General features: G+C 35.0%; 3 protein-coding genes across 5 annotated transcripts; all 3 read left to right on the top strand.

Annotated features, from left to right (window-relative positions):
* The first annotated feature begins 677 nt into the window (after positions 1-677).
* On the top strand, positions 678-6,564 carry LOC128677812 (uncharacterized). Of its 2 annotated transcripts, none has more exons than XM_053758927.1 (4): positions 678-707; positions 3,823-4,653; positions 4,944-5,174; positions 5,621-6,564. In XM_053758927.1, exons 1-4 carry the CDS (start codon positions 693-695, stop codon positions 5,828-5,830), a joined length of 1,287 nt encoding a protein of 428 aa, XP_053614902.1. In that variant the 5' UTR covers positions 678-692; the 3' UTR covers positions 5,831-6,564. The 2 variants fall into 2 exon arrangements, with proteins under 2 accessions (XP_053614902.1, XP_053614904.1); XM_053758929.1 differs by lacking the exon at positions 678-707 and adding an exon at positions 936-962.
* Positions 6,565-9,723: 3,159 nt separating this feature from the next.
* On the top strand, positions 9,724-12,995 carry LOC128677917 (uncharacterized). The gene is made up of 3 exons (XM_053759084.2): positions 9,724-10,539; positions 11,876-12,106; positions 12,738-12,995. The coding sequence occupies exons 1-3, from the start codon at positions 9,787-9,789 to the stop codon at positions 12,921-12,923; spliced, it is 1,170 nt and encodes a 389-aa protein (XP_053615059.1). The 5' UTR covers positions 9,724-9,786; the 3' UTR covers positions 12,924-12,995.
* A 2,186-nt stretch (positions 12,996-15,181) lies between these two features.
* Positions 15,182-17,880, top strand: LOC128677916 (uncharacterized). Of its 2 annotated transcripts, XM_053759083.1 has the most exons (4): positions 15,182-16,021; positions 16,409-16,639; positions 17,034-17,239; positions 17,739-17,880. In XM_053759083.1, exons 1-3 carry the CDS (start codon positions 15,257-15,259, stop codon positions 17,217-17,219), a joined length of 1,182 nt encoding a protein of 393 aa, XP_053615058.1. In that variant the 5' UTR covers positions 15,182-15,256; the 3' UTR covers positions 17,220-17,239; positions 17,739-17,880. The 2 variants fall into 2 exon arrangements, with proteins under 2 accessions (XP_053615058.1, XP_053615057.1); XM_053759082.1 differs by lacking the exon at positions 17,739-17,880 and having other exon boundaries at positions 17,034-17,349.
* Positions 17,881-18,528: the final 648 nt, after the last annotated feature.

Raw genomic sequence — 18,528 nt, forward strand, 5'->3', positions numbered from 1 at the left:
AACAGTTCTTTTTTTTCAGGATGAATGGTATTTTGTAATTAACGACACATAGGCACCTATATTCATTTCGAGAAGATTGGTTGAGTAGATGAAACGTCAATTACTTTCGCACTTTTAATAATACTAATATCCCGGCTTCGCCTCGGGTAAAACCATAATAAATTATACACCTAAGCCTTAGGAATCACACTATACCATATTGGTGAAAACAGGACAGGTTTTTGTGTCAATTACATTCATACAGGCAGACAGACGTAACAGGAGGACTTCGTAAGTATTAGTTGAAATGGGATTGGGACTATTGTAGTTTATGTAAAAATGGATAAATAAATATTCGAATCGATATACCTAGGTATGTATGTATATAGTAAATTGAAGTAAAATGTTATTTTTACTTCAATTCACTATTCTTTTTAAATAACTTGCAATTATAAAATATTACACATGATGCAGGTCGTTGTTACAACGTGCCTTATCAGAGATCGGTCCAGCAAAATATATGATATTAAAGTCAGTAATGAATATACACATTCACAGTTGACAGGATAATGGGTGGCCTTGGACTTGCACACATAATAGACGGAACAGCATGTATGTTCCGTCCGCATATGCACACTTTAAAATTCATCTCATATTTAGTATAATTTCAGCGTTATGTGCGAAGCCAAGCAAGCCAAGTGGAGAATATCTTCATGACGTATGTGGAGGTAGGGCAACAGTTTTATTTGCTGGTAGATGGAAAACTTTGTCTAAAAATGTTCATTACAGAACTTATCTATAAGTTTTGCATTCTGTCTTCGTCTTCAGTAGTACTACTTATTTTAAACTAGCGACCCGGCCTGGCTTCGCACAAAGTCTATAATTCTTTGAGAATAAATCGTCTAAATCCGTTGCGTTGTTTAAAAGAGGGTATAAGCTATCCATGCATCAACGGATTTACGGGTTCATAAATGCGTAAAAATGTAACTATTTTTTTAAATGAAATGAAGTTTTTATTTCAAGTAACCAAGAGGCTCATATATAATTAGTTTACTGTTTGATTTGAGTACCCATGTTACTCAAATCAAACAGTAAACTTAATATTGAACATAATATCGCTCCCGCTCGTCGATAATAAATAGTGAGGGTAGTGTGGTGCGATGTTAAGTGACTGTGATTTGTGTGTTATGGATTCTTTATGATTTCATTGTTACTTTTTTTTTATCTCGCATGTAATTATGAACCAAGGATTTGCCGTATGCGCGTGTTGTATAAAACTGTACATATAGGACACTTAGTTGTAGTTCTCATACCAAGTGAATTTTGTAATTCTTTATGAGAAATAAATATCTTTAAACCCATCTACAATGCGCGACTATCGTGGTCGTTTGTGGAATACTGGCATTTTTCTGGCCTAGGTAATTGTGTATTGTATTGGTATTTTATGATACCTTGTCTTCCATGCTGGTCTGGGAACCGGCGATAAACATTAAAGTGCCAGCTAATTCTCCTCTCTTAAGGGATAGACTCCCGTTTTGACCTTGTTAATAAGCTGAAATGTTTTGTCTATTTCTGTCAATGGCAAATCTTATAAAGTACGATAGTGACAAAACATATTTTAGCTTAAAGTAGGGTTAGACTGTATCACATTTATTTAACGCGTAATAGATAAAATGAAACGCGGGTAGTCAGTATATTTTTGTATTTAATTCCACCTTCGATGAGAAGCTCATCAGTACTAAAGCTGTGGTTACATCAGTGCCTTATCTTAAATAAATCACAATACATAATATATGTCTACTATAACTTGTACTTGCGTAAGTTATGGAATTTCTTATATACATACTAAACACTAATATAATAAAGTAATTAAATTTCCTTACTTTATTTCAATTATTAAAAAAACAAGTAGAGTAGAGTAGAATTCAAATAAAAATCAATAAGTACTTTTATGCCAAATTATATTTGAAATTACTGAAATCAATACATATAATAACATGGAAGAAAGGCCGATTTTTTTAATTCTTCATGGAATATACTTAGTTGCTGATATAGATGACGAAAATATAGTTTTGGAAATTTTAGTCTGTCTGTCTGAACGCGCATCACTCGAAATCTACTGGACCGATTTGCTTGAAATTTGGTATGTAGGTACCTTATATACCTTATGTACCTTATATACCGGGTTAACATCTTAGATACATTTCATCCCGGTAAATGGTCAGGCTCATAGAAAGGAAATGTTCAAGGAAAATAAGGAGGGTCCTGTAGGAAAATTAACACGGAGACGATTTACTTTTAAATTTTGTAGAAAGGTGTAAACAGAATATAAACAAACTTTTTTTATCGATGAAAGTCTAATATAGATATAATTACAATGTATCAATTTTCAATTTAATTTTGTTATATTTTAGTTTTGAACATAAAGATAATAGATGGCGTCACCAAGACTTTTAAAACGCGCTATGGTATATATATATATATATATATATATATATATATATATATATATATATATATATATATCCTAGGTGAGCACTAAGAGAGGATCTTTGGAAATTCTCCGAATACACCTCAAAATTATTCCGCACGACAATTTCCGGAAAAGACAAAGAAGATTTGAAAGTCTTCGGCAAGGTTGCCCTAATGGGCGTGACCCTCAGATCTCAAGTAAGAATCCGTTTATTCGAAACAGAGCAATTCTTTTACAATGAATTGGCAAATATCTACGAAAATATTCAAGAAACGCATGGACTTGCAACTGAACACAAGTTATTTTTTCCAAAATTCTATGGATATAACGATACGGAGCTCCAAGAGACGATTGTTCTAGAAGATTTGAGTGCGAGAGGTTTCTCGTACTATAGTAGATTCGAGGCCATCGATTGGCCTTACGATGAAAGTCTGATATAGATATAATTAGAATGTATCAATTTTCAATTTAATTTTGTTATATTTTAGTTTTGAACATAAAGATAATAGATGGCGTAGATTTTAAAACGCGCTATGGTTTCGATCAGACAAAATGATATATATATATATATATATATATATATATCCTAGGTGAGCACTAAGAGAGGATTTTTGGAAATTCTCCGAAGTGACAGGGGTGAAAAACTGTAAATAGGAAAGATCTACACCGTTGAAGTTAATGACTTGAAAATTTGGATTTTGGTTGTTTACAAGAAAGTAATGAATACGTGTTTCATATTTTTCTTAAAATTAACCCTCAACCCCTTCAAAAGGGGGATAAAAGATTGTATGGTACTTACTTAATACAGTTTTCAAGATAAAAAGCTGAAAATTGGCACTTACTTTTTGTAGTAAATAACAGTAATAGTAAATACAAAAAAAATAATTTATGTTTATGGTTAATAATAAACCGGGACGTAAAACGTCATGGAAAATGAGACGTGAGCGTTGCAGAAAGCGGGAGTGGGAGTCGGAGCGAGAAATAGGAAGGAGACACGTAGTGGGAAACGGAACGGGACACATTGCGAAAAACATGATGGCACAATATGTAGGAAACGGTACGGGATATCTACATTACATAACAGGAAGCGGGATTGGACAAGTTTGCGGCACGAGACACGCAGCGGGAAATTGAACTTAAGATGAGAAAAAATGCGAATTCGAATCATATATGTTTACCAATCAATGAAATTCACGCGGGCGAAGCCGCGGGCAAAAGCTAGTCATGAATAAAAATCCCAAATCCAATATCTTTACACATTTAAAATGAAATAAATTACATTTAAATTAATTTAAATCCATTACAAAAAATAAAATACACAATCATATTTAACATTATTAATTACTTTCTAAACTGCCGTCCGTACTCAGCCTTACATTTGCAACGAGATACAAGCGTGTGCTTGCGCACCGGGCAGCTCACTATCCCTCGACAAGATGGCGGGTCAAGATCACGAAGCTATCCTCCGCAATCTCCTCGACTCCATCGCCGAACAACTGGGCTACGAGGACCACCAGCTCACCGTCACACCCATCCACACCGCGGGAGCCAATTACACCTCAAAATTATTCCGCACGACAATTTCCGGAAAAGACAAAGAAGATTTGAAAGTCTTCGGCAAGGTTGCCCTAATGGGCGTGACCCTCAGATCTCAAGTAAGAATCCGTTTATTCGAAACAGAGCAATTCTTTTACAATGAATTGGCAAATATCTACGAAAATATTCAAGAAACGCATGGACTTGCAACAGAACACAAGTTATTTTTTCCAAAATTCTATGGATATAACGATACGGAGCTCCAAGAGACGATTGTTCTAGAAGATTTGAGTGCGAGAGGTTTCTCGTGCTATAGTAGATTCGAGGCCATCGATTGGCCTTACGCCGCCAAAGCTGTTGAGGAGATGGCTAAATTACATGCTCTGAGTATGGCATTTGCAAAGGAAAATCCAGAACAATTCGAAAGACTAATGGGGAATTACAGATTCGATCCGAAGGAAAATAAAAATGCAGTCGAATGTTATTGGAAGAAAATGCTGAGTTCAGCTATAAATGCGTGCACGGAGGACAATGCGAGGCTGTTGGAGTCGCACTACGGCGACATGGATGACTCGGCGTTTGTCAAAATGAGGCAGACTTTGAGACGGCCAATTTTAGTGCACAGCGATTTTCGCCCCAGCAATTTAATGCATAAAATTCGTAAGGTGAGCAATTAGTTTAATATGAAATCATTTTATTAATTTAAAAAAACCAATTTGGGTATCAAATCATCAAAAGAATAACGGAAAATGAAACTAATGGAAATGTGAAGGTAGATGTAAAAACTACAATCCAATTTGATTAAAAAAGAATTTAGTAAGATTTTCAGTAATGGAATAAAATATATATATATATATTTTGCATTTTAGGTACCTTTGCCTTTTTTCCAACATGCCATTTTATCAACATTTAACCTAACCTAACCTACAATACGACTTTGAACTTGTCAACCCAGGACGGCAGTTTGGAGATGATCGTGATAGACTACCAGCTGCTGCAGGCCGGCTGTCCAGTGTACGACCTCCTCTTCTTCATCATGTCCGGCTCCGACGCCGCCTTCAGACGGGACCACCAGGACCGCCTCAGGGAACACTACTACGAGCACCTCAGAAGAGCTATGCAGAGGTTGGAACTGGATCCTGATGAGGAATACTCGAGAGCGGACTTCGATTACGAGTGGAATGAGGTAAGATTATATAAATGGACAACATTTCAATATTATGCTGTGGGTCTGACACAAACAGAAACACCGGTAACAAAAAAAAACAAAATGAACAGAATCAAACAAGATGGCGTGATGACGACAGCGTGAGCACCAGTAATGACGGTGGATTTTTTATATAAGGATGAATGAGGGAGGAATATTGGTTGAAATTATATGCCATTGTAGAAAGATAGCAAATTATGCTGCAACTCCATTTAAAATTGGTTTTGGTATGGGATAAGAACAACAATGACCAGCAATTATTATCATTCAATATCTTGATTATCTTTAAATATGAATATCCTTTTTTTTTCCTTTTTTGTAAGACATCTTATGAATCCTTACGAGAATCCATTGAACAGATCTTTTTTTTTTTAAACGACAACGACAATATTTATAAATAAATACGACAATTTTATTATTTACAGATGCTGCCAAACGCCCTGACGATGGCGGTCTTTTCTCTGCCCATCATCACGGTCGATGAAGAAGATGCACCAGTGATTGACCACAACACAGACATGAACGGCTTCGCCATAATGCGGACGAGCGAATTGTTCTCAAAAAGAATGAACGAAATCGTATCGCGACTTCCGCAGATGGGGCATTTTGACAGCCGAATGATGAATGGTTATTAATTACCAATGATGGTGCAACACAGACAATCGTCGTTCAGACGAGAATTTCAACTTTTTTTTTTAGAATCTCATTTAAATTATTTTTAATTTGAAATTTAAAATCATTTCTTTGACATTATTAATTTATTTATTTTTAATTTGAGCATGATTTTGATATTTTACTGAAGATTTCAATATTTACCACCAATATTTTTGTATTCCGACGATTATTTTTTTTTAATAACATAATTATGTATAAGTAATCAGAACAGAACCCCCTTAAACGTGTCATTAGGCGTTTCGTCCTATGAATTTTTCGTCCTATAGGGACGAAAGAACACCTCAGAATTTTTAAAATAAATTTGGTACAGTTAGCAACACAAGCTTATTAAAAATAAAGATTTTTTATAAATGTAATTGGCGAAAAATAGTTAGATCTAGGTTAATACTAACTTATGGTAATTTTATTTCGTTTAAATTATTATGTTGACGTTAATAAAAAAAAAATTGCAAAACGCACACAGATTTCTAAAATGCTTTTTTGTGTTTGTTTCGGCCCAATTATTTGATTGATTGGAACGAAAACTTCATGGGACGAACAACGACAGCTTTAACTTATGTAATGACTGATAAAAACTTAATTAAGACAATTAACTATTAATATTAGCTCAATTTTATTTTAAGTATATAATTTTGTGCCTCAACTAATTTACAATGTTAGTAGGTAATACAAATAATAAAAATTATCGTAGTAATGATGATTTTTTTTCCACCCAAATATAGAATAAATAGCATTAAAAAATAGACAGACAGACTTTTAGTCTGTCTACATATTTTTTTCTTTATCCCCACGTAATATCACATAATTGAATAAAAAAATTTTTTCACGTCATTTTTAATAGGACGAATTTTTTAATTATTTCAACATACACACGTATAACACGACGAATACGACCACGATCCATCACGACAATATGTTATGATCCAATCAAACCATACTTTTGACAACCGAATTGTTTCAACAGTCAGTTAAAATTTACTACCCTTATCAAAGTAGCGAAGAAGAAATTTTAAGATCCACCCACATTATGTACATAGAGTACACAATATATAGAAATGACAAAAAAGTCAGAAAAGTATCTAGGTTTTTATTATGTATAACTAGCAACAATCAACATATGTTTAGTCATATCGCTATAAATACAGTGAAGTAATGTGCACACTTCAAAAAAAAATTGTATTCACATAAATAGAGGACTGCAAAAAAGAGAACAAAGAACAAATACATTTTCACGATTTCCTTTTATCTGCTAACTTAGGTTTAATGTACAGAGAGAGCAATGTAGTGGATTTTGTACTGACCAAGAACTCAAAGCTTGGAACAGCTAAACAAGCGGATGAAACTTTGTAAATTTTCACAATATCCAGTTTTTAATCCCTTCGGAAGAACCACTGCTGAGAATGGGAAATATTAGAGAATTAACTATCCAATCACCACAAATACAAATTCCTAAGACACCCGAATGGCTTTTTCTCGGTATATATTTATCAAATAAGTTTTATATAGGCCATTAAATCGAAGAGAAATTTCAATACCTATTTTAAAATTTATATAGATCGCATAACGTAAGGACCTGTCTATATGTTCTCACAAACCTGTACCTGTTCTCCCAAATGAACGATTTGACTGACAATCTTTCGGTTAGCGATTCTTTCAAAAACACTTGTACTATATAAAACAGTTTTGATCAGTCTTTTCACTTTCACATGAACGCTTTTTATTGACGATTTGTTTGTCAAAGTATTATTAGTTCACTATTTTTTAACACATGAGCTACTTCAGAAATTAACTGGACATAGAACCGCCTGTAACTCCACAGTAATACTAACTAACATAACCGAAAATAGTGCCTTTTATATTCCACCCCTTCTACCTGGGGCATTTCACACCCTTTTATCAAAAAGGGTGTTGTAGTTCCATTGTTTAAAATAGACATTCTTATCAAGCTAAGATTAACAAGTCTATAGAAACTCTGTATGTAAATTGTTTATGCCACTTTATTAGTTCTAAGTATTTATCTAATGTGTGGTACTGGTAGCTCTTTTGTGTAGATAAACCTATTGTTATTACAGTAATTCATTTCATATTTCTAGAAATATCCACTTTACGTGTCCTGTTCTGCGTATAGATAACAAAAGTAGTACCAAGAACAACCTCTTGCCACAAGAGCTTCTACGCCACGTGTGGTAAATTATTCAATGCGCTTTCGAACAATATTAAAACACTTCCGATAAAAGAGTTCGTGCAAACACTGCAGTTGTGGCTCAAAGAAAAATGTTTCTATTCTGTCGATGAGTATCCGCACTGGAGGCAACAGTAAGGTCTCGATAAAGTTTTTGGTATAATCAAATCTCAATGGGTATTATATACATTTTAATTTGATTTTATTTGTTTTGGGTTTTTAATCTTATTGACATTGTTTATTATTGACACTTTAATTTTAAATTGATTTTATTTTATTTTATTTGAGATATTCTTGATATTGTTATTATATTATTAATTTTTTAGTATTATTGTCAATTTTATTAATTGCCAGTTAAATATTTGTACGACTATAAGGCAGAATGCGTGTTCTATCTATATCATGACCACCTGATTGTAATTCTGTATTCTGACAAATAAATGATTTAATTTGAAAATCCATGTGTTATCTATAATTTATTAACAGGTAAGCTTTTTCTTTAAAAATACTTCTTTCATAATTATCGTGTATTAGCAACAATCAACATAAGTATTTAGTCGTATCGCTAAAAATATAGTGAATTAATTAAGCACGCGGCAAAAAAATCGTATTCACACAAATGTAGGACTACAAAAGAGACAACAGAGAACTTTTAAAGTGTTAAGGACACATTTAGTAAATAGCACTTTTAGAAATTATATGTTCTTAATGTTTGATATCTATGTAGCCACGGTGGCTAGGATACTTGTTTGACATTTGAAAATAAAATACTGGATAACTGTTTTGCTTTTACTTTAATATTAAGTAGGTACTTACGTTAGTTAATTTTCATAGCAATCATTCAAATGTTATAATTATAATAATGACAATTCGATCTTTATCTTATTGAAATAAATTGTTACTAACGGTGACTGGATAATAGTGGTCTTATCTTTAATTGTCCAGTCAATATAATAATAACACGGAGAAATTCCAACAATAAAGAGGTATTGACGACGCTGTATGGTCTTTACGAATTTGTGTATGTTTGGGGATTTTCCTTGATTTAGGCAAATAAATATATATATATATATATATTCAATCCCGGGCCTTGGATGTATATATATAAACATCCAACTATATAATATATATATATATATATATATATATATATATATATATATATATATATATATATATATATATATATATATATATATACCTGGAAATGTACCCGGGATATATATAATAATATATCAGAAAAATATCATTTTCCATCATGATCCGACCGGGGATCGAACCCGGGACCTCTCTCTGTATAATTCTAGCGACCCCCACCCGGCTTCCCCACCAGGCTTCGGGGCCCCGTGGCGCAGCTAGTATAATATAAACCTTCCTCTTGAATCACTCTTTCTATAAAAAAAAGCAATGTTCGTTGCGTTTTTATAAGTACTATGTAATGATAATAGTAAAGATTACTGGGGAAATATTTTAGATTAATGGGGATTAATGGAAGGGGATGGCAGAGACCTTTGTCCAGCAAGGTCAGACTTGCTGATAGCATTAATACTTAGTAGAATACAAGACGTTCCAACATGCGCTTCATAAACAATGAGACGATAAGTCTTAAATCTATATTATAAAACCGAGATAATCGCCAAAATGTGCAATTTAACGTCTATAAATTATAAAGACGTTGTAAATATAATTCACTCGGCCGCGAAGTGTGCAAACGAAAACACCACTCGTTCGAAAATGGATCAGGAGAAGCCATTCCGTAATATCATTGAAAAAATCGCCAGGGAATATAATTATAATGATTATTCCATTAAAGTGACGCCGATATCGTCAGGTGGATCAAATTATACTTCAGTACTTTACACAGGAACAATTTCAGCGCCAGATAAAGAAGATTTACAGCTATTCGCTAAAACCGCAGCTTTTGGCGCCAAACTACGCGAAGAAGCCCCAGTTACCTTATTTGACACCGAACGTTTTGCTTATGAAGAACTAGCAAAATTATTTTCGAAAATTGAAGACAAACATAAAATCCCAGAAGAAGACAGATTGATTTTGAGCAAATATTACGGCAGTAACTCTAATGTTTTTGAAGAGACTATAGTTTTGGAAAACTTATGTGAAAAAGGCTACACTCTTCACGACAGATTGAAGTCAGTAGATTGGCCATACGCTTCTAAAGCTGTAGAAGTTTTAGCGAAATTTCATGCTCTTTCTATGTGTCTTGCTGAAAAATATCCAGACACATTTAAAAGGTATTGTGAACATTTAAAATCGTCATTAGAATCCCTAGCTATCAACTTTAGTAAAGGCTTTGAATTATTTTTACCATATTCAATTGAAGAAGTCAATGATAAGAACAAAGAAAAATTGAAAGCGTTTTTCAACAAAGAAGACAATACAATAGAATCACAGTTTAAGCCTGTTCGGAGAACAGTGTTCGCTCATGGTGATTACAGACCTAGTAATTTAATGCATCGTAACAATGAGGTAAGTTTATATTAGTCCATAATAAAATTTTAACCAGCAATTCATTCAATCATATCAAGTCATTTTTACGAGTTGATAAATAAAGAAAACAGAGAGAATAAGAACATGAAGGTTGAGTGTGCCCCACTCTCGTCGTTATCCCCGCAGAAGCACCTATTTAAGGAAATATTTCCGGCAGCGGTAGGAGGAGTGGCAGCGCCTGAGTGTAAATGTAGTGTCAGATTTAATGTAATCTCATTCCCCTGTTTATTCAATTCATCATTCTCCAAATAGGACTCTATTCAAATTCAAAATTCTTTATTCAATTTAGGATGATATACATCACTTATTGACGTCAAAAAAATTACTTAAACTAAGACTACTGCCGGCTTCCAAAGCGCAGGTGAAGAAGAAGCGACGCAACAAACTTCACCGCAGCCTTTTCTCCAAGGACGTCGATTAACAAATATAGGTCTTATACATATATTAAAAATTAGGAGGACGAATTTACATCATTATTAAAAATGTCAAAATTTGAATGAATAAATAAAAATAAAAGCTGTATTTCCAATAAAATTATTGAAAATTGTCACACAAAAAATATATATACCTATATATAAATAAAAAGCTAAATGTACAAAACGTACGTAATAATGTCATAAATCAATTACATATGTTATGAGGATACTGCACCATGCTTGGGCCAGACATTATTGTCGTTCACATAATCATCAGACTTGTAATATGCCTTTTTACAAAGTACTTCTTTTATATAATTTCTATACGATTTTTAAATTAAGATAATTTAGATAATTTTTTCTAAATTTTTTGTACTCTCTCGTACATACTAGCCTACAACTCACTTTTATCTTCTTGCCAACGTGTTAACCAAATGTTTACCTTCGTCCATTACACAACCAACAAAAAATACATATTATCAAATCTTCTCTAATGTTTTTATAATTTCAGCGATTACGTTATATAAATACTTAACTATTTCTATTATCATGACCATGGCCATTACGTAGCTATCGAAGCTATCATATATAAAATAAATATATTTTTATTTTATCTATAGGTATATGCAAAACAATACATAATTTTCATACAATCAATTAAGTAATCGAAATATTTTTTTGATACTTCCGCATGGGAAATAACTATTGAGTTTGAGATTTTTCACAGATATACAAATTCTGCATAGCCTAAATAGTCATTCACTTTTTTGATCATTGTATTATTTTTAGTTAATTATAATTCTTTTTAAGGAATTAGTTTATTCAGATTGTTTAATTTCTTCGTATATTAGGTTAATTTTGGATTTTGGATTAGCATCGAAACATATCTTGGCTTCCAGGACGGCAGCGTGGACGTGATCCCAGTGGACCTGCAGACCGTCATGCCAAGCTCGGGGGTCATCGACCTGCTCTACTTCATCTTCACAGGCACCGATGGAGCCTTCAGACAGCAGTATTACAGTAGGCTGGTGGACCATTACTACGCGTCGATCAGTCGGATGCTGAGGGCTTATGGACTGAACCCTGACAAAGTCTATCCGAGAGAGGACTTTGATTTCGAGTTGCAAGAGGTTTTATGTTTTTCTTTTTCCATAAAATAATGCAATCAAAGTTCAATTCATCATTTTTGGGAGGTTAGAAGGCAATGGCAAAACCCCTCCGTTAATAGTGCCAAGAGAATTCCACGTAATGACCACGACACTCAGCAATGAGGAATACGACTATGAAGAGAGACGCATTTTCACTTTATCGATTGCTGGAGCATCCCTGAACAGGGACACGATGCTTACGATATATGCTCAACAAATTAGAGATCATTCATCACTGGTTGTAGAGTAATAAATTTTCAATTCTCTCATTTAAAAAATGTACAAGCTTTTTTTTTATTTTCACTTGTCCCGACGTTTATTTTTAATCAAATCTTACAATTTAAATTTCACCTTTCGCTTGTCCTGCAGAATGGAAATCTTCTACGTCGCTTAAGTTTCCATAACACTGCATTATTATGATAAGCCAGAACCCAGGATCGGCTCCTAAGGAATTCCTCAACTGTGTACTGCACGCGTGTACACGATTTCATTGTCACACGTTGAATGCAACAAAACAATTTCACAATTTCAAAACAAAAAACTCTCCAACGACAATAATTTTTTGAAGAAATAACTACATTTTTTTAATGTTCTTTTTTTTATCTATTTGCAGAGGCTCCCCTACGGTCTGATAGCTGCTGCGTTCGTGCTGCCAATAGTGACGGTGGAGGTAGCCGACGCTCCGACATTGGGGAACGACGAGTTGGACCTGGCCAGCCTGAAGATAAAGACCGGGAAGGCTTTCCCTGAGCGGATCAACGACGTCGTCGAAGACTTCGTCGCCTGGGGGAGGCTTTAAGTGGAGCCAACGGACGAGCTTCTATAAAAGTAGAAAAATAAGTATATAATACTTACGTGCATTTCATGAGTACGTACGTTTTTTTATCGCATATCCCATACCATCCCAACTTCTGAATTTAACACAAAATGTAGCTGTTACAAAATTTTGGGTTCCAAAAAGGCACAATTCGAACAAAAATACTTTACCGCTACTATTACTAGCTGTGCCCCGAAAGAGCTTCGCTCCGGTGTGAAGTAATGAAAAGTACCCTATGTGTTACAGACAGACAACACACGTACCTACATCCTCACAAACTTTCGCATTTATGCTATGGTGTAAATGTATAAATTGATACCTACTTACGTGTGTCCAATCCGCACCAGGTCCTTCCATAAGTATATGTAAAGTGAGACGAGAAATGGCCATGGTATCGTACATCTTTATGGTACTAAGAGGAAGGATATACAATGCCAGTATCTTGGAACAAATCAGTATATTTGTACCAAACAGATACGTATGGCGTCGTCGCCGGCCGCAGCTGCTAGCTGTGCCGCAAGGGAGAACCAACCTGGTGAAAGAGGCGCCGCTGACGCGGGCATTGCGCACAATTAATATCGTGGCTAATGATCAGGACCTATTTTGTTGCTCTTTGAATGATTTCAGAAGAATTGGACTATATGTGATTTGCTACAGATTACAATAGGCTCATTCTAACGCATTAGGTAATAACCTGTAATGTTAGATGTAAGAAATGTTAATAAATAAATAAAATAAAATAAAATAAATGTATAATAACTTACATAATAACAACTACATCATTAGTTTAATTATAGATATTTCAATTTGAACAATCTTATAAACGCTTTATCTTCTTCACAATCTCCTTGTACTCATATACATACAGGTGTATGTATATGAGTACATAACGGGAATATATAGTACGTTTTTTTGGAATGAAAGGAAGCTTATGTCCTTCTCCGTATGCCTAACTAGCTGGTTAGTTGCATTGAGGTACAATACACTCTGAAAATTCTCTCTTCAAAGACAATCAATAGATGTAATGTACCTATGTTGAAACGCGAAGTGGTTAGCTCGTGTGATTTACTTGACGTGATTAATATCGAAATGCGAAAGTAAAACACATTAATGTGCAACAGAAAACCAAATATAGTGCAGCATTGCAGCGGCTCAAAACCACGCCAAGCATCATTCGAGCTCATGCCGGAACTGACAAGTATCGCGTCGACGGACACATCATGGAAGCATTCATGATCATTAACGGTAAAACACTGGTGTCAGATTTTATTCAAGCCTTCATGACATCTGACGTGCACGGCTTTTACGAGGGCCTCCAACCACCTACCATGTTCAAAAATATTATAATTAATTTAACTGTTGCATAACATTGAGCTTTGTTTTCCTCAATAGTGTTACCTCAGATAGTGTAAATAACACAAATAATATTTACCAATGTAAATATTATTCTGAATGATATCTGTTATCAATATAACAGATATCATTCATAGACAAATATCGAGTCATATTTATAGTGATAAAAAAAACTTGATTTGGTAACTAACTGCGTAGCGCTTGATATTAGCAAATATTATTAGATTTGTTTTTGATTTGTATGTGAGAAAAAAGAAAACAATATTGTAGAAGTCCTGTAGATACTTTAGTAATAACTGGAAACGAAACATTTTTTCATTCGGCTACCACCTCAGACTCTTCATTTGATCTCATGTCTGTAGAAAGTATACAAATAACATCCCGTGGTCAAAGTGGGACCTCCAGTACCTACAATAAAGCAGTGAAAATACAGACACAACACGCAAAAAAAAATGACGAGCAAAATAAATCAATTAAATATGAAAACTTCAAACAAACGTGTAGATATAACATGTAATACCTAAGTTCCTATTCACCCTAAAAAGAAACAGCTGGAATGGAAGCAAAGGAAAGCCGTCATACAAATTTTATATGTGAGAAAAATATATGTACTTAGTTATATATCCATCACATAAGTACATAATATTTTGACCATATAAATTCCATGGCGCAATAACTGAAAAATTTTCTCTGTTTGGATAATATTTCGGTAATAAGCCTGTAATAATACTAGAAATGAAGAATCACATTGGGTAATCATTGACTAAGATGTGCTACATCATGCCTCAACTGGGATGTATAATTCCATGGTTTGTACTGAAATCAAGGCTACAGAAATAATAGTAGCAACGCGGCAACTATATAATCAGCGCTGTGTATACATAAGGCTTTATCATTCGTATTTATATGAGCTAACAGTGCAGCACAAGTCAAAGATAATATATTTTTTTGAAGAGACCACAATGGAAACTCATGAACACATGTTGCGCGAACTTCTCGAGGATGTAGCTGCAGAACATAATTACAAAGATGCTGACATTAAAATAGAAGCCATATCCAGTGGAGGTGCGAACTATACATCAGTACTTTATAATATAACTGTAGCTGATTCAAAGACGGAGTTGAAATTGTTCGCGAAAGTTGCAAATCTCAGTGAGAAAACTCGAACGGTTGTGCCTACGTTCATTTTTGATACAGAAAGATACGTGTATAGAGATTTAGCTCATATTTTTAAAAGCATAGAACAAAAGTGCAAGATACCAGAGGAAGAAAGATATGTTTTACCAAAATTTTACGGCTATAATCCAAATATTTATGAAGAAACTATTATTTTGGAGAATTTGGCGGCTCAGGGCTATGTTGTCTATGACAGATTGAAGTCCATCGATTGGCCTTATGCATCCAAAGCTGTGGAGATCATAGCTAAATTTCACGCTTTAGCTATGGCCTACGGAGAGCAAAATCCCGAGGAATACCGCAAACTACTCGAGAAGTTGAACGATGATATAGAACCAGCATACAAATCAATGAGTGATAATTTCAAAAGTTTTGTAATAAAAGCCCTATCCGTGACAAGAGAGGAAAATAAAGAAAGATTACGAAAGTTTTTTGAGAAAGAATGTTCGCTGGAAGGGGCCATATTTAGCAGGTATACAAAGCCAACTCGTAAAGCTGCGATTATTCATGGCGATTTCAGACCCAGTAACATAATGCACAGAGTCAACGAGGTATGTGTTTAAAAATTTACATAACTTCTCGTGTAGTGAGAATTCTTGTGGGATAAACTCCCACGTTGGACACGTGTTTATTTCTAAAACTGCAGTTGTGGTGGATATGGTAATATTATTGATATACCCTTTTAGTCACAAAAAATTAAAGCGTACTTTTAGCTAAAGCATGTTTTGTCTCTTTATCTCGATGTCAAATATTGTAAAGTTATAGTGACGAAGCAAATTTTTGCTTTTTGTAGGCGTCGTAATTTCTGTAGGCGCTTCATGTTTTCATGATGACGATTAGATAGTGATGATAGGCGCTCGTTTTATTCCTTTTATGGTAAAATGAAAACCTACGGACAAAAGCAGGTAGTTTTTCTTTCAACATCATTTCCATTTCAGGACGGTACCATCGACCTGATCCCCCTAGACTATCAGACGATCCAGGCCGGCTCCGGGGTCGCTGACCTTCTTTACTTTATTTTCTCCGGGTCTGATGCGGAGTTTCGAGCTACGCACTACCAAAAACTAATTGACCGCTACTATCATAGCTTGAGCACAACTTTAAGAAGGCTGAGGTTAAATCCTGATAAGATATACTCAAGGGAGGACTTCGATTACGAGCTGCAACAGGTATGAGTATATTAACAACTAGTTGCTTGGACAATAATCACCGTGAACCAACACCGGCCGACGAATAGGATTGTTCATTTCTATCATCTCTGCAATCGAAAACTGCTCCAGGAACTTCTGCAGTGTGAGGGACATTGCAGAAGTTCCTGGTCTTCTCATCCAAAACCCTCATTGCATGCTCTGTAACCTTACTAACATATTCCATTCCGTCCCGGCCCGTCCGGGCTTGGCTCTGGTAAAAACCTAATGAACTATGTACACACAAAACTTCCTCAGGATTCACACTAACTATTGGTGAAAATGAAATGAAAATCCGTGCATTAGTTTCGAATTTATCGCGATCAGACAGAGACAGAATAGGAAACTCTAAGGTGGTTTTTCCTGGTTTTTCCAGGCACTGCCTTATGGCCTCATCGTGGCGGTGTTCCTGCTGCCGGTGGTGACTGTGGAGTCTGATGATGCGCCGGACATCAACGCTGATGATGTGTGGAACACATTGTCCCAGGCGAAGACAGGACGTCATTACCCCGCGAGGTTGAACGGCATCATCGATGATTACGTCCGATGGGGAATTCTATGAATTTATTTTACAAGAAATACGTAAGACATATCGCCTGTGTTCTTATTATTCAAGCCCTGGACCACGCCTAGCGCCTACATCTGTCCCTTACAATTATTAATAAATGTTTAATTACCAAGTTACTTACAGACATGCATCCTTTATTTCTCCTCCACACTTCCGCAATTTAGAAATCGCAAAGTTCTTACACATTGATCTAAACAAAACTAAATACGGTTGCAGCTTTGGTAATATTAATAGAATAACAACAACTATAACACCCAAATAAAGACTGGAAAGATAAACAAAACACACTGTCACGTCGGTCCAGTAGATTTTGCGTAAAACATACTCGTACTTACATCCTCACAAACTTTCGCATTTTTAATATTAGTAGGATTAAACAAAGCTACAAAGGTATTTCGGAACGACCACTGCTGAGAATTTATCCCCGTCTGACCAATGTGTATACTTCGAGTCCGAGTGTTTACTAACATCGGTGTTAGATTTTACTCAAGTCTTATTACTTAATACTTTTAGGATGGGTCCATGGAAGTGGTCCCAGTAGACTTGCAGACATTGCGGGCTGGCTGCGGCGTGAGCGACCTCACGTTCTTCATCTTCTCCGGGACTGATAAGGAGTTCCGAGAGAAACACTACACCAGAACCTTGGACCACTACTACGAGTGTTTGAGCGCCAGAATGACGGCCGTAGGTTTTGATCCTAAACAGCTGTATTTCGAGAGACGACTTCAATTTCGAAGTTGAAAAAGTACTTTTTCTTTTCTCTTAGATACGTTGCGTCACAGGTAAATATTTATTCTTAGCACTGTTATTATAATTATTGAAGCGGTGGTGGCGGCTGAGTCGTTGAGACCTTCCGCAAATGTCCCAAATTCGAATACTACTCGCGCCACACGACTTTGTATACCAAACCGACTCATTTTATAGTAGTTTTCATAGACCACCACTTGCTTCCGGTGAAGGAAAACATCGTGAGGAAACCTGTACGTACGTATTTCAGACAATTCAGCGATCCAGAAATAGCAAAATCTCGACATGCTATTTGTCTGTCAATAACGCTGTAACTACAGTGAACATTCTGTGTAATATAACCAGACGCCTTAAGATTGATGAATTGATGCCTTAAGATTACTTAAGGCATCAATTTATCGACCCAAATGAACTCCTCGTATTAATATCTGCACTATTGTATTGTAATGAAATAAACACAAGATAATATCTATTAATTCTAAATGTATTTATATCACATATTTTCTTTATCTTTCAGCCAATAATATTCCTAATAAATAAATGGATGTAAAATGGT

This window comes from Plodia interpunctella, chromosome 18, assembly GCF_027563975.2.
Source record: "Plodia interpunctella isolate USDA-ARS_2022_Savannah chromosome 18, ilPloInte3.2, whole genome shotgun sequence".
NCBI lineage: Eukaryota > Metazoa > Arthropoda > Insecta > Lepidoptera > Pyralidae > Plodia > Plodia interpunctella.